Genomic DNA, 18,692 nt, shown 5'->3' with positions numbered 1-18,692 from the left:
TCGAATCGAAAGCAATTTTTCTGTTATCAAAGTGAATAAAGACAATACAAGAAATAAGAATTGTCTTGTCCTATTTAAGAAAGTATTAAGAACAAATAGTTGCTATTTAACACAGAAAAGAATTATATTGCAAGGGGTTAATAAGAATAAATATTGCGGTCTGCATTATCGGTGACACTTTTATCTTCCTCCATTTAAATTTCAAAATCCTTATCTGTCGCAATATTCTAAGGTCGATAGACTCGCATTAAGGCTAATAAACTTGCATTTATTAACTCCTGAACGACACCTGTTATTTTCTATATTTCACGCTGTCCGCTCTTATCGTTTTTCAATACAGTCGTTTCCGAGCGATCCGTAATAATTTTTCGTCCAAGTATCTCGTCCGGGTATCTTCGGCCTCGAGACAGCTCCGCGAATGAGAGCGGACACACGGCGTGATGCCCTGTCGCCGACGTTCAATTGTCGGTGCTGGCAGAGAATTTCACGGCGCCGAAGATGATTCGCTCGATAACGGATTTGTCGGGAACAGATCGGCGCGCCGTCGGAAATAAAGGAGCAGGGTCTGCGGCCGCGACAGATAACATCGGCGAAGAATTCCAGCTGTTACCGGCCCGGGTCCACGGTATGATGATCCTGCCGCCCTTTTGATGTCAAACGAGCAGCCCGATGATGATGCCGCGAACGACACAGGTTAGGGCACCGGCTCGCTCTCGCCCCGTTCACGGCGACCCGCGCCCTACGCCGCGGGCGCATCGCGAATAAATTACCGGGATTCCTTTCACCCTAAATACCAATGCCATGCTTCCACCATTTTTTTTCTTATCCTACCACCATTTTTTTTCTTATCCTCCCACGCGAAAACATTTCGAAACTCTTACGATTTCTTTCGCATCAACAATCTATTTCATTATTATTATTATTTATTAAAGGACTAGTAAGGTCCTTTTAACCCTTTGCAGTCGGGGCCATTTTAACTGGAAATCGAAAATATTTCTTCCGACTTACTATGCATTACAAAATTGAATTTTACTTTTACTCGGTTTTCGTTAAACAATTGAACCTTCGAAACTCTTACCTGTCTTCGTCGATAAGGGTGAAATGAACGAGATTAATTTATGTAAATTTCTAAAATATTGTTACGATATTGTTGCTTCGCTTTTTTAACAGAGCAGCCCGTGGACAAGCCCGGCGTGTCATCGCAAAATGTCAGTAACACGACGTTACCGATCGAGAGTCTAACATCGGAACAATTACGGTATTCGGGGCGGAACTTGTGCGACCAAAAGATTCACAGCGATGGTACGTCTATAATTCTCCGACGCTTACTTGAACACAGAAAGTATCACACGCGTGCTACGCTAGACTGCGTATTCTTATGGAAAATAATTGTCTTCGTTAACTGCAATTTATTTCTTACAGTAAGCTCTTAGAGATACATTTATTCCATAATTACTCCAACGAGATACCATTAACCCCTTGCATTATAATAAAGAGTCATGCATGGTTCGGTCAATATGGCCGCCATTCATTTCTATTGAATCGAAAGAAAATTTGTATCCCCCGTCGTTGAAATCTGGGAATGAAAGTAAACGAGGGCAATCGCGATACTAGAATTATCTTATGACATCATGGAACTAATTAAGGATTAATAAATTAATTTCAATATAATTAAAAGCGATATTATTTTCAAACTGTACAAACGTGTTCGCCGTTTCTTATTCGCTCAGTTAAATTTTCTCATGGATCCATAAGATCCGCAGTCTTGCGATCGCTTCAACGTAAGCCACGCCCACGGATTTACGCGAAGGTTCTTCGACAGAGTTCGAAGGTCGGGATCGGATACCGATCGAGCCGTTTATCACCGATCGAAAATATTGTGTCACGTGCACCATTGATTTTATCGAACAGATTCCCGGGTGTCCGGCGACATATGCAGAATATGCCATATGGGCGGGTTCCCTAGAACCGACAACGGCCGAACGGCGAGGACGAGACGCGGCCGTGCCGTACGAGGGAACGACAGCCAGACGTCGACCGCGTCGTCCTGCGCGTATCTCGGCCCTTTGATCTCCGCTTGCATGTGAGATTTATCAATATTTATCGGGGGTAGATCGCGATCGATCGGCCGCCGGGGATCCGACGTTTTCGTTCCGACGCCGATACGACGCGATCTGGGTCACGTCTGGGATTAAGTCTCCTGTCGCGATTGATCGCGGCGAGGAGGATGCTTGACTCCTTTCCGACGATTGACGCTCGCGATCCATCGGTACCGCGACATTACCTCGAAACGATTACGGGGGGATCGCCCGGGGTTAACTATCAATTCGCGAAACGGTCTCTCGAAATTCTTCGTAGAAGTCTTTAACCCTTTCGCCGCAGCCATTGACGCAACGAGAACAGTACAGTTTGATTATACAATAAAAACAAGTGACAATGGCGTGATTAACCCCTTGCATCTACGATTCCTGTCACGTTGCATCGTTCAGCACTTATTTGTCGTGTAGTTATTATATGAATTATGAGACTCAATTTCATATGCATAAAATAAATATTTTTACATAAAGTGGAGACATTAGAAGCCAGGGAAATTATTTTAGATTTGCAGTTAAAATAGCTTCGAGTGCAAAGGGTTAATAGAGTATTGAAGTAGGTAATGAGACAGTGTTTGCGTCGCGGATTCCAACGCGTCGATCGGTCAACGATAGAGGGACAGAAGTAGGAACGGCGAGGCTAATAATGGCTAGGCGATTTGATTGAAATCGACAGGTGTCGCGGAACAGTGGCCCTGGTGCACGCGGTGTGCCTCGAAAGATGGCTGACGGAATCGGGTCACACGAGCTGCGAGCTTTGCGGACACACGTACGTGACCAAGAGGGTACCACGTCACAATATCATACGCAGCATCGCGATATGGTTCAACACCGTAATAGTCACTCGACAAGTAAGAGGCCTCGTCGCCCTATGCCAACTGTGATCGACCGATTTACATCTTATTCCCCTTCCATTTTCTAATTATTCAGTCGTAGACACTTCTTAAGACACTTATTTCGATAATTGGGCAGTCGTTGTTCACTCAAATAATTATTTAATTATTATTCAATATATTTAATAATTATTCAAGTAAATATATTCAATATTAATATATTCAATCGTTAGTCAATTTAAATTCATTCTCAATTGATAATTATCTAATTATTATTGATCCAATTTTATTGATAATAATTCAATCATTGCTCGTCCTATTTCATTGACAATTATTTTATTTTAAGAAAGTTATTCTTCAGTTTTTCCTAAGACTGTTCGACAATTATTGTTCAATTTCTCGTTTTATTAATATTGAACGTTGATTTTCGGCTATTAGTAAAATATAAATAGTTATTTTATTTAATCGTGTATGCTCGGGAAATCGTTGACTTTTGTAAGCTCGGACAATTGTTCTGGCAATGTCATTGTTGCCAGAAGGAGGCAATTTTTCTACGGGATTATTTTTTAGATGCTATTGGACATCCTCTATTTCATGGCCACAACACCGCTGGCAATATTCTCCTGCTACATTTGCGCGCTGGCCCTAAACATGTTGCTGAAGAACGGCATATTTTCGGTGCCTTGGATGATCGTCACGATGCTGCCCACCTGTCTCCTCACATTGGTGGCGTATTGGGGATGGATCATAACTCTGGGAAGGTATACACGGCTAAATTAATCGACTGTCTCGAAAAACCGGCTGATTCTTTTTCTTAAAAATTCAACGCAGTCTTTTCAACCGTCCAAAATTAAATATATTAAAACCGTAAAATATTAAAGTAAAAATTTTCGTTTCTATTTTGATTTTATTTATTTTATTAATCGCGAAAGGTATTTCATATTTAACAATTTATATAAAAATATGGAAGCTTGTAGTACATAAATAGATAAATTGTTAAAATATTCGACAACGATTTATCGAAGTGGTAACGATTGAAAAAACCATGCGTAGATTACACGGGCGTCGATGGCGTCGTTTCTGGCGCAACAATTTCGTGATTAGGTTGGTGCCGGCCAACGGCGTCGTGCCGGAGACGATACCGGAAGTGACCGCAGCGGAGTTCGAGACCTGGGCGGAGGAGGAAACCGAGGAATCAACGACGGAGGCTATCGACGAGCCGAACGAATCGATCTGACGGTGGATCCCTTTGCGCCGATCCCGGCCGCGGACGATTTAATCGCTCGTAATTGGATTTCATTAAAACGTGGCTTTAATCGAAGCCGATTAACCGGGACGACGACGGTAATTAATCGCGGCGGCGTTCGTAAATCCGCACGCCGCTTCCGGATGCCGATCGTTTCGCGCAATAAATCAAAATTAACCCATCGGCATCGATCGCGTTTGCGCTCTCTCGCGCGTCGCTTCCTACGGCGTTACCCCGCGGCTAATTAATAAAAACAGCCTGTTTGTTCAGCCTGCGGAAGCAACGATCGGCAGCGATTAAATCGCACAGTGTTCCAATCAAAATATCGATTCAATAAAACGCAACGATTTTTCCGCCGTCCATTTCACCGAACCAGTTTTCCTTTTCGATTAATTATATAATCCGGCGATTCTCTTCGAGTTTAACGCGACATTTATTCAGCGGCCGATTAATTGCCGCTTATACTTCTTCGCTTCGCGACACCTTTTAATCATCGTCCTCGCGCGAAACTCGTCAAACTCTTCTCTGGGCACTGAAATGAAGCGGCCTTCTCTGGTCGATGGCGTGTTTTATCGATACGTTCGATCTGAAAAAAATAAAAGAAATTAATCCAGGCGAGAACGCGGTTGTAATGAAGATCGCCGCGGAACGGAAGACACAGAGAGCTTCGGATAAAAGAAAAACGAATTAACCGGGTAAACCTGCTCCGAGAAGTCGTCCCCCCTCCGGTGAAAGATCCCGTTAAGTTTCACTTTCGTGCCACGATCGAAAGTTGGCGGTGATGCGACGGTGTCGTCTAGTGGCCCGCAGAAAAAAAAACACTTTCAGTTTCGTCCGCCATACGAAAACACACCGGACCCGTCGAGTAGCAGATAAATCAACTTGGGAATGTCGCTGTTCTCGGTTCCCCCGCGTCGCGCGCACATATTCGGGCGTCCAATTTTGCCAGTCAAATTCCAACAGTCGCCACGCAATCTCCGACTGTCTCTCCGGCGAGCATTCCGTCCCTTCGTTTCCAAGATCTTTTTGTTCGACGAAGCACAAAGCGCAAGGATCGCATATCCCTCCGTCATCGTCGCGAGAGGCTCCGGTGATCACAAGTTAACGGACAAACAAAAGCATAGGTATCAGCATGTAGCGCGACATCTGCACTGTAAGATGACATAACCTAACATTGGAAGGTAAACAGAGAAAAAGTGAATTGTTATCCCAAAACTTGCGTGAAAGTTTGATAACCGACATTAATTTCTTACCAACCTAATAGAAATCGCGCTAGTGTTCGCAATGATCGCGGATTTTTCTTCTCGGATTATTTTCAGCGAAGAAACGTTGACGGACAGAAAATATTAGCATACAATTACCTGAGAGAGTTTCCATTAATATTTCAACAACGGCACTGAACACCGCTGCCCGCCCTTAACAAGCCGGTGCTCGTTCATTTGTTTACGTCGACGCGAAGCTGACGGGTTAATTAAACGTCAGACGAGCCGACCGGCTACTAATTATTGTCATCCCGATCTCGTGCGCGCCGCGGATATTATTGATCGGCCATTGGATAGACTCTCGACCGAACTGTTCGCGGAACAATTAAACGCGTCGCGGTCGTTGATGTCCGACCATAAAATGTAACCGTTCGTATCGCATTTAATTAATGTTTTCATTGCTCCGGTTCTCGTTGCTCCACGGGCTCGTTATTTTACACGGGGATTTCTAAAAAGTACGGGTAACGTTTTCTTATCGTTTCGGGACAAATTAGTAATAAAGAACGAGCGTTAAAGTGACGCCCGTTGATAGCCGACGGAATGGGAAAGCCGTAAACTCGAATTACTGTTATTGCCGGCATAAAATCGATTTTTCATATTCCGCGGGGCTTGATTTAGTATTATGCAGTCGCGTTTTCGCGAAAAGTATGTGGTTTTCAGATAACAGCCGTAAAAGTGTCGCCGGTGGAAGAAGTCTTATCAGCACAATTGGCGGTAATACCGTCGCCAGGAATCCGACGTTTTATACTTCAGCCTCGATATTGTTGGAATTTTCTGCGTTTTATTGTGGGGTAAGGTTATATGGGCGGCGCGGAAGCCGATCCACGCGAGTCCATTAACCTTAAAACTGCGATCGATAACAGTTAGTTGTAAAAATATAACAGTACCCAATTACACAAGTCGGAATTATTGGCAGAATAATTACGAGGGCGAGTCAATTTAATTAATTAATTCGGTTAGTTATATACGATTGATTTTACAATTTTTAATAATAACTAAGCCAGTAAATTACGTCGACTTTTATCACCTTCTGCATATAACCTTATACATGTTAATTCAACTGTTCCTTACCAACGACGATAATAAATGATGTTAAATCGATGATGTATCTTCTAATAGCGAACACAATCATCTGAAACGTTAAAAATTGATTTATTAGTCCGACAATTTCACATGTAAATATTTCAATTAATATGTTAACTACTATATGAAATTGGACGTGCAGAGTCGAAGCGTTACAATCAATTAGTTTATTTATACAAGACCCGGCGTCGATACATTAAAACGCGTACGTCAGTACTCGGGGAGAATTCGTCCCGGCGAACACGCTGTTGTACACTCGTAACGATAAGGGTGTAATAGGCGCGCGGGCTCAGCCGACTATAAACCATTGAAAAAGAAATGCCGCGCGCGAGAGGAAGCGCGACGCGTTTCAAACACTGTTGCGTGGGATAACGACGGGTCTGTTATCTAATATGCCCCGTTTCCTGGATGCAAATCGTTGCATTATGCAAAACGGTTGTTCCGACCGTCGTCGTCGTTTGGAATATCTCGACAGGTTCCATTAAACGCGAACTGAAAACCAACCCTAAACCCCCGGGTCGCTAACGAACGAGCCTAAACGAACCGGGTTCGTTTACATGACGTATAAATAGTCGCGGCCGGTGTCTACCGGCAAATTAAATATAACGATCATCCGCCGTGAAAGATACAAGCACCACGGACGAGATCTGTTAATGAGAAATCCTTAACGGAGAAGGGGGGAGGGAGGGGAGAAACGGTTGTTGAAACATCGCGCAGCGGCTAATGAAGATTTCGAAATTATTCGACAGTGAGAAATCCCGGGAGTCGGTTTTAAAGACTTCACGCTGCACGGAGTCGGTATAAATCAGCTTATGCGCTCGCGCGCGCGCGCGCGCTGCAATATCTCACTTGCATTTTTACGTTCGGTATGCCGGATTAATGAACTTTTCTCAAATTAACTAATTAGCGGACTACGGTGTTTATTCGTTTTTTATGGTAATGGCAATTAAACGGGCACGTTGATATTGTTGCGACTTATTTGAAATTAATTACTAAGAGGAGGAAATACATTCACCAGATGTTATCGGCGAGCACGGCCAATTTTTACTGTGCGGTTATCGTTAAAAGTACATTCGAAATAATGTAAGTTAATTTTTAAATTGTTAAGACTGCCTCGAATAAAATTACGCGTGATTTACTGTTACATGTTCATTCGAAATAATTATATATTGTAATGAGTGATTAACAAGAAGATACGCTGGGTCAATTATAAAATTGTATTTATAAATATATATTCTTAGATATAAGAAACGACGTTTTAACCCTGCAACTTGCCATGGTGATTTGGCATAACCGACTGAATTGTAAACAACAGATTTAATCGACGCATTCAGAACAAAATGGCAAATACAGATTGTCAACATCGACCCGTCCCTATTGGAAAACCCTTTATATCCCGTGTCTTCCTGGCCGCGTCTCATTCCGCCTAGTCATTTTTACCGGGAACGCATAAAATCGGCGTTCTACTAATCACCGTATAAGGACCCGATGATTATAATCGACGCGAACGATCTGTCAAGCCCCCGAGGGGAATCTGCTCGCGACGGAACAAATGGCTGGCGATCTAGCATCTCTCCTCGCGAGAGAGAGAGAGAGAGAGAGTGCACCGATCGATCCGACGTTCCTTACGTAAACCCCCGCGACCAAGGACACGGATCCCGGCACTACACCCTTCAATTTCCTCCGGCCATCAGGCGAACTAATGTCGGCCGGCCGCGCGATAGCTGGCCCCGTTTAACTCGTTCGATCGCCGATCGAGCCGCTCCGTAAAGCGAGCAATTAAATTCTTCACGCTGCCCCGCCGCAATATTTCACGCCCGCGTACGTTACCAGCGGCCCACGTAGCCCCGGCAGGCCCGCGCATTTTTCCCCGGGCCGATCCCCGCGAACGACTTTTCCCAGCTCGGTCCGGACGGGCCGCTGATTGAGCCGTAATCGGTTTTCCGCGGCGCTCCGGGACGCGACGTCGTTTATCTACGCGCCGCGCGTAATAAATCAACGGTTTCGCGCCTGCGAAACGACCCGAGCCACATTCGACCGTAATTGCGGGGACAGGAACAATTTTCGTTCGATTATTTATAATCGGACACGCGTTATTAGGCCGGCGACGCTTTTGTCGAGAGGCGTCGCAGCTACGCCGCGCGAGAAACGCGCCGTGATATCGCCCCGTATCGCGCGTCGAATCTCGCCGAATTCGTTCCGCGGCAAATTTCTGCAACCGTGCGGCGACGGTTTCTTTAACGGTCTGCCGGAAGTCGTGCAGATTTTTCAACGGTGTTGCACGAGCCTCGAAGTTTATGCAGATTTTGTCGCGATCAGGCGAAGCGATTCTGTTTAATGGGCTGATGTCGGACATTTTTGCATTTTTGAGACGTCGCTCGATTTCAGGGTAGCTTTCATGGCGAGACGAAAATTGCGAGATATTAAAAATTCACCAGCGTAAAATTACGAAAAATTGAAATGTCTTTAGATTTATGCGTTATGTGGTTTTTTACGGTTTTCTTTTTCAAAGGTTTAGGAGATCTAGATATTCTCGTCGCTGCGCTTCTTCCCGCATTTCCGGCGTTTCTAAGTGCTCCCGCTGCTACTCAATTTTCCACTCAATTGAGTCTCTAGAACTCTCGACGTCGCAACCATAATCGTTCGCAAGCTCTTGCACCTTCGAGGACCATCGTTCATCTTGATTTTCAACTTCTGTCGCTGGACCGTAATTGTTTGCACACGTTCGCGCGTCGGGATGCTGCGAATTAATCGCGATTTTGCTATTCGCAATTTGGGTTTTGCAATGTTGCAATATTGTTAAATTTTGTAGTCATCATTTTATTGCATTCTGTATTCTGAGATTAACTCGATTGTTGACTTGATTTACAAAGATTCCTAATTATCATTGTCAACAATGTTTAAGGAAATAATTCTACTTTGGGATTGCAAAATTTTAGCTAAATTAATTTAATTTCAGAAAATTAAATTTTATGCTAATCACACTTTTATCGAAGATAATCCTTTGCACTCGAGTGGCGACCCTAAGCTGACACCAAAAATTGCTACATTATTTTCAAAAACATTTTCACATTATTAGACTTGTCTCTGCACTATAAATTGTCAAAGCATTAATTAGATAAATCACTTTAATTTCACGTTATTTCTCAGCACGAAAATATCGATTCCACTGCATCGTATCTAAAGAAATATCGACGCTTAATCGTCGAGCATCTTCAACGAACCTGTAGATCGTCGAGAGAGTGCACGCTCGAGGAGCATGTTCGCGATCATGGCTACGGTGATCATGGGTCGGCAAACAATGTCTCGTTGACTCTGTATTGGACAACGGTATAGAACCTGTGTTCTTATACTCTGTACGTATACTGTACAGTATAGTACATCGTGCACGTAGACTATAGGTGCACCTAGACTATAGGTGGTGGCTCATCGGCGAGGCTCGTTCCAGCGGAGTAACTCACGAGGGGACGATTATAGACCGCGCGGCGGGTCCCCCCCTTATCTCCTTCGACAAGATTTCTAACGAGGGTCAAAAAATACGGGGCCGACGTGGCGCGCGACGGGGCGAGAGCCGCGCGCGGATTAGAAAGCCCCGGGATTATTTATGCGGAAATTTCACGCGGCCGTGCTCCCGATATTCGGTCCTAATCCTTCGGAGGATGCGTATCCCCCGGTCGTAAAGTCCGGCTCGGTTGCTCGTCCTTCACGCCCACCAGGAGTCCCTTACCCGCTGAATTTATTATACCGTGTTCGACCATGATCTCTCTCGTTCGGGTCACCCTCCCCTGCCGTCTCTCTCTCTATCGCTTTCTTCTTGCTTCTAAAAATGACGCTGATATCGGATAAGTGCCATTAATGATGCCATTCAGCTGATCGCCTTTTAGGAATTTTAAGCGTTTTGAGCATGTTACGCGTTTTAATCATGTTACGCGTTTTATGGAGTTAGGAGATGTATGGGAAAATAGGGGAACACGAACGGAGTGAGAAGATTAGAAGGATTTCGTGTATTAATAAAATTGGTGAAAACAGAGTCAGATATTTATTTGGTAAAATAAATCTCGAATACTAAATTCATGAAGGATTGAAGCTTTGTTTTAACATAATTCAGATGGAAATTAATGGTGATCCATAGAGTAGTTGAGTAGAGCATATTTTATTCTATTGGCATAGTCTTTCGGCGTCTCTCAAAATTCTCGTTTTAATAATTTTTTTTAATTCTAAAAATATCGAGAAACTAGTTTTCAATATAATATACTTTTGAGTATAGATTTAGAGATCATATATTTTTTTATTTATATTTTTGCGAATATTTTGGCGATAGAAATTAATTATGAAAAAGCTCCATTGACCCTACATAATTTTTAAAAAATGCACATCGTCCCTTCGATTTTTATATTTTTCAAAAAACAAATATGGTATTTACCGAACGGTATTCATTATAAATCTTGCGTCGTATCTATCATAATATATTTATTACCGTCATTAGTGAAAAATACTTGAGCAGCAGCGATTATCATAATCGACGCGAGAATAATAGCCACGTGATCGATCAAAGCTTCGTCTTATCGTTCGCTAATGGACAATTAAAGCCAGTAACAGGACAAATTTCTTAACTATATCGGCGCAGAAATTTCGTGGCTATAAATAAAGCCGGCCGACGCGTTCTAATTTACATAATTTCGTTATTTTTTTTTTTCTACGACGTCCTAAAAATGGCCGTCGCCCGCGGCACAAGCCTGGCTAATCAAACGATCCCGCCTTCCATTAACCATTTTCCCTTCCTTCCTTCCTTCCTTCCTTCACCCTTTCCGACCGACACTCGGCTAGGCCTCGACCAGTTGTCGGCAGTTCTTTCCGCTTTTTTCCTTGACGGTCTAGGATCTAGAGATCGTCACGTGCCGACAGGATGGTGCCAAGACATCCTCGGGCCCTCGATCCATTGAAAATATTCCGTGCTCTTGAAAAATAATTTTTGCCCTTTCCTGAATTTTATTTCTTCTAAATTAACAATTTTCTGCGAGAAATTGTTACCTATTTTTGACATTCGATTGTTTATTAATTGTCATGGGGGTTGTCTCAGGTATTAAAAAATGTTCTACCAAGCAATTCCAGTTCTATTTTCTTTTTAATTAATTCTGTTCTAAAAGCAACGATTTTCTGCCAGTTTATTGATCCTTTATACATTGTTTATAGATCCTATTTATCCTTTATCCTTTATAGACCATTCATAAATCTTTTATAGATCGTTCGTAGATATTTTATAGACCATTTATATATATTTTATCTTCGTCAAGACATTCGCAACAGCTCATTCGACCTAACAGCACTTATGATTGCCTCAGGCTTCATATTTAAACCGCGCGCACAGGCAATTAAAAGAAAACCTCGTTTCCATATAATTAACCTCGTCCCCTCGCAACTGACAATTTTCCACGAGTCTTAAATATTCTAAATACCACGTTCAACATATGAATAACTTCTCTTTGCCCTAACTGCGCTCAGAATTGTCCCAGAAGCGATGTTTCAGGGCACGTTGCGTTAGAAAATAAGAGAACGAGTAATATGAGGCGGTCCACCTTGTTTTCTCCTTATGAAAGCGTGTCATTTCATTGCTCTCGATTGCAACGAAGCTAGGACAGTGTCCCGCAAAGCAATTAGGCCACCTGACACTGTGTCGAGGCCCTAGGCTACCATGAGTTATGCCAGCAGTGCCACTTTGTTCCTTTCGATGTCATTAAAATTAAATTTACGAACTTCTAATATTTTAGTTTAAGTCAGGTTTGAAAAATTGGAGAATTTAATTTTTATTATAAATATAGTTCTGGGGATTCTTGTTACTATGTCGAAGCCATGGTTGCAGCGCGGAAGTGCCATTTCATTAAATTAAATTAAAAAATCATTGTTAAATTCAATTAGAGAATTTTTGTTATTTTATTCGATCTCAGATCTGAAAAATTGAAGAATCTGATTCTTTGTACTACAAATACGGCCCTGCGTATTCTTTTTATTCTATCGAAGCTATGTTGCATCGTGGAAGTGCCATTTTGGTCTCTTTAATTCAGTTGAAATTCGGTTAAAGGTCGTCGGTTATTTTAGTCGAACTCCGGCTTAAAAAATTGAAGAATCTAGGGTGTCCTGTTGTAGAGACGGCCCTGGACGCCCCTCGGCATACGGAGGATCCGCATAAACCGGATGCATCCGTGGCGATGGCGCGTAAAAGATTCATTTCTTCCTCGCGTCGCATCCGCGCGGAACGATCGGGACGAGCGTCTGCCACCATCGGGGGCTTCTCCTTCTATTTTCAACCGAACCCTTTTCGTTGCCCAGACCGAACACAGCGCTACCGGCGCAGTGTCCTGTTTCTCGTCCTTTTTTTTCCCCACTCCGGAGGCGACAAATTCATATGATTTAATGTATTGTTGCAGGTGTTAATATCCCGGACTAATCCGGGCCACCGTTTCCATGGGAGCCGCGTCGGCATAAATTAATAAAAGCAACAGAGCGGGCCAATGTGTTCTGCGAGCCTAATCACAACTTCCTCCCGTTCCTGTCTTCAGTCTCCTAACGGCTAAGTACCATGAAACGCACTTTTTTATACGCGCTTGTTGAGAGAAGTCAGGTATAGTATAACGCTAGGGAAAAATTAATATTTTAATAAATATACGGCTTATTAAATTCGAAGCATATATTATAGTGAAGCAAGTATCGCATCGTTTGTATTTTGTCTGTTCTTATTTTATATAGTAAGTGAAGGGAGTCATCAACCCTTTCCACTCGAAGCCATTTTAACTGTGATTCTAAATTAACTTTTCCGACATGTAGCATTTTTGATAATTTTTGGAATCTAATTTTTCATGATATAAAAATGATCTTGAAACGCGCTGTAACAATTTTAGCGGTGCCTCGGGGTCAGGAAATTGTAAAGAAATAAGATTAATATTTGCGTCGACGCGAAACGAATTTTCTTCCCGCGTTCGTAATACATTTCGCGCCGTTGAATATGCATCCGTCTAACAGGTTCCTTAACATTCGCCGTTAATTGTGCGCGCGCGTGAGCGATTGCTTAATTATCGTTAACGATCTTTAGCGTCAGTCGATAATTCTCGTTGCCCGTTGCGGACCGGTAGAATGCAAATGAAATCGTTGGTAGCCAGCATTTAAGCAACAATGATAATAAAGTGGGCCGGTATAGGTGCGGCGGTGGCCACCGCGTCGCGCGAGGCCCTCGAAATAATTTCACCGGTTCACCGGGGGCCCTTGGACGCGTTGAACAAAAAATCGGTGGCCCTCGAAAGCCGGAGAAAAAGAGAAGGGAAACGGGTTGGCGAGCACGGGGTGCCGTTCCGGGAAGGGGGGTTTACGCGAAATTAATAGCGGCCGCGGCCTGGAAATTATCGCCGGCATTAATTACAATATTTACGGGACGGTGGCGTTTCGCCGGTTACATCGTTTGTTCATTAATAACCCCCCCGGATAAATAAGCATCATAAAGTGATTATAAAACCGTGGGGACCGCCGGAAGCGACTAGAGACCACGCGGCTTTCGTACGGAAAGCGTTGCAAATAGTAATTGAGATACTACTTTCGTTCCGTGAAGATTGTAATTCAGGGTTGATTTTATTCCTCTGCCCGGCCCGAACCGGCCCCGGCCAATTATCTTCTTTCGTTCGTTACACAATTCGTTATTTATTGTTGCTCGCAATTTGCGATTTTTCAACGGTAATCCCTTAACGTGTTCGCCACGGAATTCTCTTGGATTCGTTCCGCCGGTTGTAGACGTGATTATAAAGTACGTCGAAATTTAATTTCGAGGAGTTAATGGCTCCGTTAATTTAATGGACGAATTTATTCGGGGCTGTAAAACACGTGACCAAAATCTATAACGCCTGCGAGGTTGGAAAAATGTTTCGGGTTGCGTTCGAATAAATATTTTACGGATCAAGTAACTTCGGATCAGTGTTCCAAATGGTTATGCGTTCAAGTAAATATTTCAGGTAGTATTATTTGAAATAAATAGTCAAATAAATAATCAGATAAATAGTCAAATAGATAGTTAAGTATATAGTCAAGTAAATAGTTAAATAAATAGTCAGATATATAGTCAAATAAATAGTTAAATAAATATTAGTAATATTAGTAATATCATTATGTCTCCTAAATAATATTAATAATATCAATACGTCTTCTAAATAATATTAAGATATAAAATACGTCATCTAAATAATACTATGATATAAAATACGTCTCCTAAATAATACAACAATATAACAAATTTCTAATATCTTCCAAACTTTAATCCCTGCATTACGCCGCTTCGCCAAGTTCTAACAGTGTCCGAGTAGTGGGGGTACCGGAGCCCCAGAAAAGTGATTCGACGAGGATAGAGAGGGCCGATTTATCGGCTCGCGTGTTGCTAACTGGCGGTGCTTGTTAAACCGCTTTTACGGCCGCACGAACCCGCGGCCAGATACCTTTATCATCGACTATAAATTTCGGCAGCGCCCCGGATAGAAAAGGGTCCGCCGCGTTTTGTAATTGGCAATAATTCACACGTGACCGCAGCCACCCGGCCGGATCCCGCGCGAGCCTGTCGATTTCACGATCGGTGATCGCGATCCGCGATCGAGACGGGCGTGCTTTCTTTCTTTTCCTCTTTCTACGGTCTCTATACCGTGGGCTCGTTTATTGAGAGGGGCGGATTGCTTGTCCGACAAATTGAGACGTTCCTGGCCTGGCCGGTGGATTCGTTTCGGAACGAATATGGTACTTGGGTGTTACAAGACGATCGCGGTATGACGGGGATTCGAATTTTATAGTACAATATTAATTGTACAGGTTTAATAAAATGCAGAATATTTAAAAAATAGCACAACATACTATAACCTCCTTCTCTGGTTGACTAGACAAAGTAGAAACAGCCGGCCATAGTCAGACATACTAAATGGTTCCTCTTTGTTGGTATTTGACAGCTCCGTTGTCGTCAATTAACGCTTTGTTTTCTTATTATTGTCATCAGTTATTATTATTATTATTTAATTAGTACCCATTTGAATATAAAATTATGGCCTAATAAAAATATTCAAATAAAATATTCAATAAATATCAAAATTTTTCTATACAATTTTATACACTTTAATATTATAATTTTAAGCCTAATTACTATCGAATAATGCATATAACGCATTTCTAACGCAGATTTGCCGGTCGACCCGTCGCACATATAAATTTTCAGTAATCCGTTCTCCAGCTGTGCCGCCTATCGTGAAACAAGCTGTAGACCGCGGCAAATAAAAGATCCGCCGCCGCAATAAATAATACGTTTTCCATTTAGAAATATCGCGTGGACCTCGATTATCAGAACACCAATCAGCGGAACGATCGATTAATAGGACGTACCGTATATAAACGAACGTGGTTGTCTTGTCTAACAAGTAAAGAGAGGAAACATGTAATTACACATACAATGTTTTCATATCGCCCGTGATTTGTTTCACGGCGAGCACACACGGTCCGCGGGACACGGGTTTCTTCCGCGTACGCTATCATGTCTTTCGGTTATTATCGGCTCGTAAATAACTTTCGCCGTGCCACGTTTCAGAAAAGAACTGCGCCGAATAGCAATTAAATACCATTATACGCGTGTGTTCCAACTTTCAATACTATGCATTATATATTGCCGGTGCCGAAGCCGTTGCATTACTTTACGTTTGAAACTTTACGACGGTTCTTCCTTGTCCGAGCTGGAAATTCTTTTCTCGATCTCCGGTTATTCATTGTTTTAATCACGACGATAATTAGCGTTCGCGATATGATTTACGAGTCCCGCAGAATCGAGCTTTTATTCGATTCTCGAATCCACCTCTGATTCAGAGATCGATAAATCGATTCGGAAAAATCGTACGTCAACTTTTAAGTAGTTGTTGCAAAGAGAAAGCTTTATTTTGTAAATTTATCGAGGTGTCGGTGCAAAGAAAAATTTTTAAATGGTTTTATAAGCATTTCGATTTTTAATATTTTTGAGAAAAATCGTGTGTTGAATTTTTGCTTTATTATAGTGTGTACTTGTTATTGAAATAAGAGGGTATGATGTTTCCTGAAAATAGAAGGTTCAAGCTTTAAAATGACGCTACGTTTATGTTCGTGCGATTGTTGTTGCCAGAGTTATAAAAATTTAAATATGAAGAACATGTTAGGGGTCGTATTAAATGGTAAAAATTAAATCTTGAGAAATTGAGATGCTAAGAGTTCAAAATTAAATTATCGTTAAATTACAGTTAGATTATGATTAAATTACTGATAAACAACAATTAAATAACTGTAAAATACCAATAAAATTCACTCAAATTAAAATTAAATTACGATAAAACCGCATTCAAACTGCAGTTAATATCAACTCGAATCACAGTTAAATTAAACTAAAATTGCCCATAAATATCCTACCACTCCAAATTACTATACTCCACCTCTGAATTCCGACGCTAGGTACATATCTCGAACCCCGGGCCGCGAGCAGCCGCGCCACCATATACTCTCCTCGGCCGTCTTATTAGAAATTTTCTCGAGTTCCAGCAATTTAATCCCGTACGCCAGGTTACACGGTTCCCGGGCGCCGCTGTAAGACGGCGACGTTCGATCGACGTCGACGCCCACGCGCGCAAAGACCGTACGATATAATCGAGTCCTCCGGGGGCCCGGCGATCCGCGACAATGTTGGGAGGAGGGTCGCCCGGGTATCACGATGTAGGACACGGTCCGTGGAACCGGTGTTGCGCTACGCTGAAAAGAATATCTCTGAGGAACTCTAGCCGGCGGCGCTATCAGCCGGTTCGCGGATGGTTAATGAATTTATTGCCCCGGGGTTATCTACGTCCCGGCTTGTAACAGTCAATTTGTTTCCCCTCGGACGGGAGAGGGAGGGGGAAGGAACGGCGAGAGACTGGCTCCGAGGAATTTTCGCTCGGGTTCCGGGAAACCCGAGCGCGGGCCTTCTCCGTACTCCCCCTTCGCTTCAGTGCCCGGACGCCCCCGCGTTCACCATGCAAATATCGGAGGGCGACGAGATTTATCGTTCACGTGACGAGGACCTACCGCAACCCGGCGGCCTGTTTCCACGGACGGTGTCCCGCGTCCTTTAACTGTACAGGCTGTTGCTGAATCCGCCTCGGGTAATCGCGTTTCTAACGAAAATTGCGAATATTTAATTGCAAATATTTAATTGCAATTTCAACCCCCCTTAATCGAAGTCATTTTAACTTTAAATCCAAGATTGGATTTACTGTATTTTATTTTCTTAGTTTCTACATGCAAAATAGAGTCTTGTAAGTCATACTATAGTTAGGCTTATTATGGTATTTTAAATATGGTAGCGTAGACATTATTTTATAGCATGATACAATAATTTTTAGTATTCATTATTAATTTTTAGTATTTTAAATGTGGCAGTGTAGAAATGATTTTATAGCATGAGATATAGCATAATGTTTGCATTATCGCGACGAACGCGTAGTCAATTAAAAAACCATGACGAGCCTCGTTACACGACCTGAAAATGTACTTCGAAACTCGCGAAAGCGAAATAACGGACGGAGTAAGAGAGCCCCATTCATAACGAAATAACAAGCGCGCCGTAATTATTAATCGCGCTGGCAACGGGTGCCAAAATGGCGTCGTAAAATCACAAATTACCTAATAAAAGCACCGAAGCACAAAACGACCTTGGCAAAGCGGCGGCGGCGGCGGCAACGTTTTTTTAAAGAACGCCCGTCCGCTGTTACGAAATCGTAACGGATACGAATGTAGATCAATTAGACGAACGCGCAATTAGATGTACGGGGAGTAACGGCGGCGTAATGAAGTTATAATTTTCGTACGGGAATCACGGCGGCGGATCTACAAGCGTAAATTAGTCGCGCGGACGCATGTTAGATCCCCGGACACGATAAAGACTGCGCGGAGAGGCCTCGCCACGGTCGATCGAGCAGGTCGCGGCCGTTGTTAAGATCGATCATCGCCGAATCGCCGGATCGATCTCGAATCCACCGATAGCCGTGATCGTCTAGTGGTTAGGACCCTACGTTGTGGCCGTAGTAACCCAGGTTCGAATCCTGGTCACGGCAATGTGTCAATGACACATTGTCACGGCGGAGGATTCACTTTTTTTTTCGACCGTTTCCCA

General features: G+C 42.9%; 1 protein-coding gene and 1 non-coding gene across 2 annotated transcripts; both read left to right on the top strand.

The window, feature by feature from the left end:
- Positions 1-650: 650 nt before the first annotated feature.
- LOC144467911 (E3 ubiquitin-protein ligase MARCHF2) lies at positions 651-4,402 on the top strand. Its single transcript, XM_078176903.1, has 6 exons — positions 651-693; positions 1,171-1,302; positions 1,912-2,083; positions 2,770-2,944; positions 3,497-3,687; positions 3,980-4,402. The coding sequence occupies exons 1-6, from the start codon at positions 651-653 to the stop codon at positions 4,161-4,163; spliced, it is 897 nt and encodes a 298-aa protein (XP_078033029.1). The 3' UTR covers positions 4,164-4,402.
- A 14,159-nt stretch (positions 4,403-18,561) lies between these two features.
- Positions 18,562-18,633, top strand: Trnah-gug (transfer RNA histidin (anticodon GUG)). Its single transcript has one exon. It is a non-coding gene; the product is annotated as a tRNA-His (tRNA).
- The last annotated feature ends 59 nt before the right edge of the window (positions 18,634-18,692 follow it).

Source organism: Augochlora pura, chromosome 3 (genome assembly GCF_028453695.1).
Source record: "Augochlora pura isolate Apur16 chromosome 3, APUR_v2.2.1, whole genome shotgun sequence".
NCBI lineage: Eukaryota > Metazoa > Arthropoda > Insecta > Hymenoptera > Halictidae > Augochlora > Augochlora pura.
The sequence above is the reverse complement of the archived record's forward strand: the minus strand, read 5'-3'. Positions and strand labels throughout refer to the sequence as shown.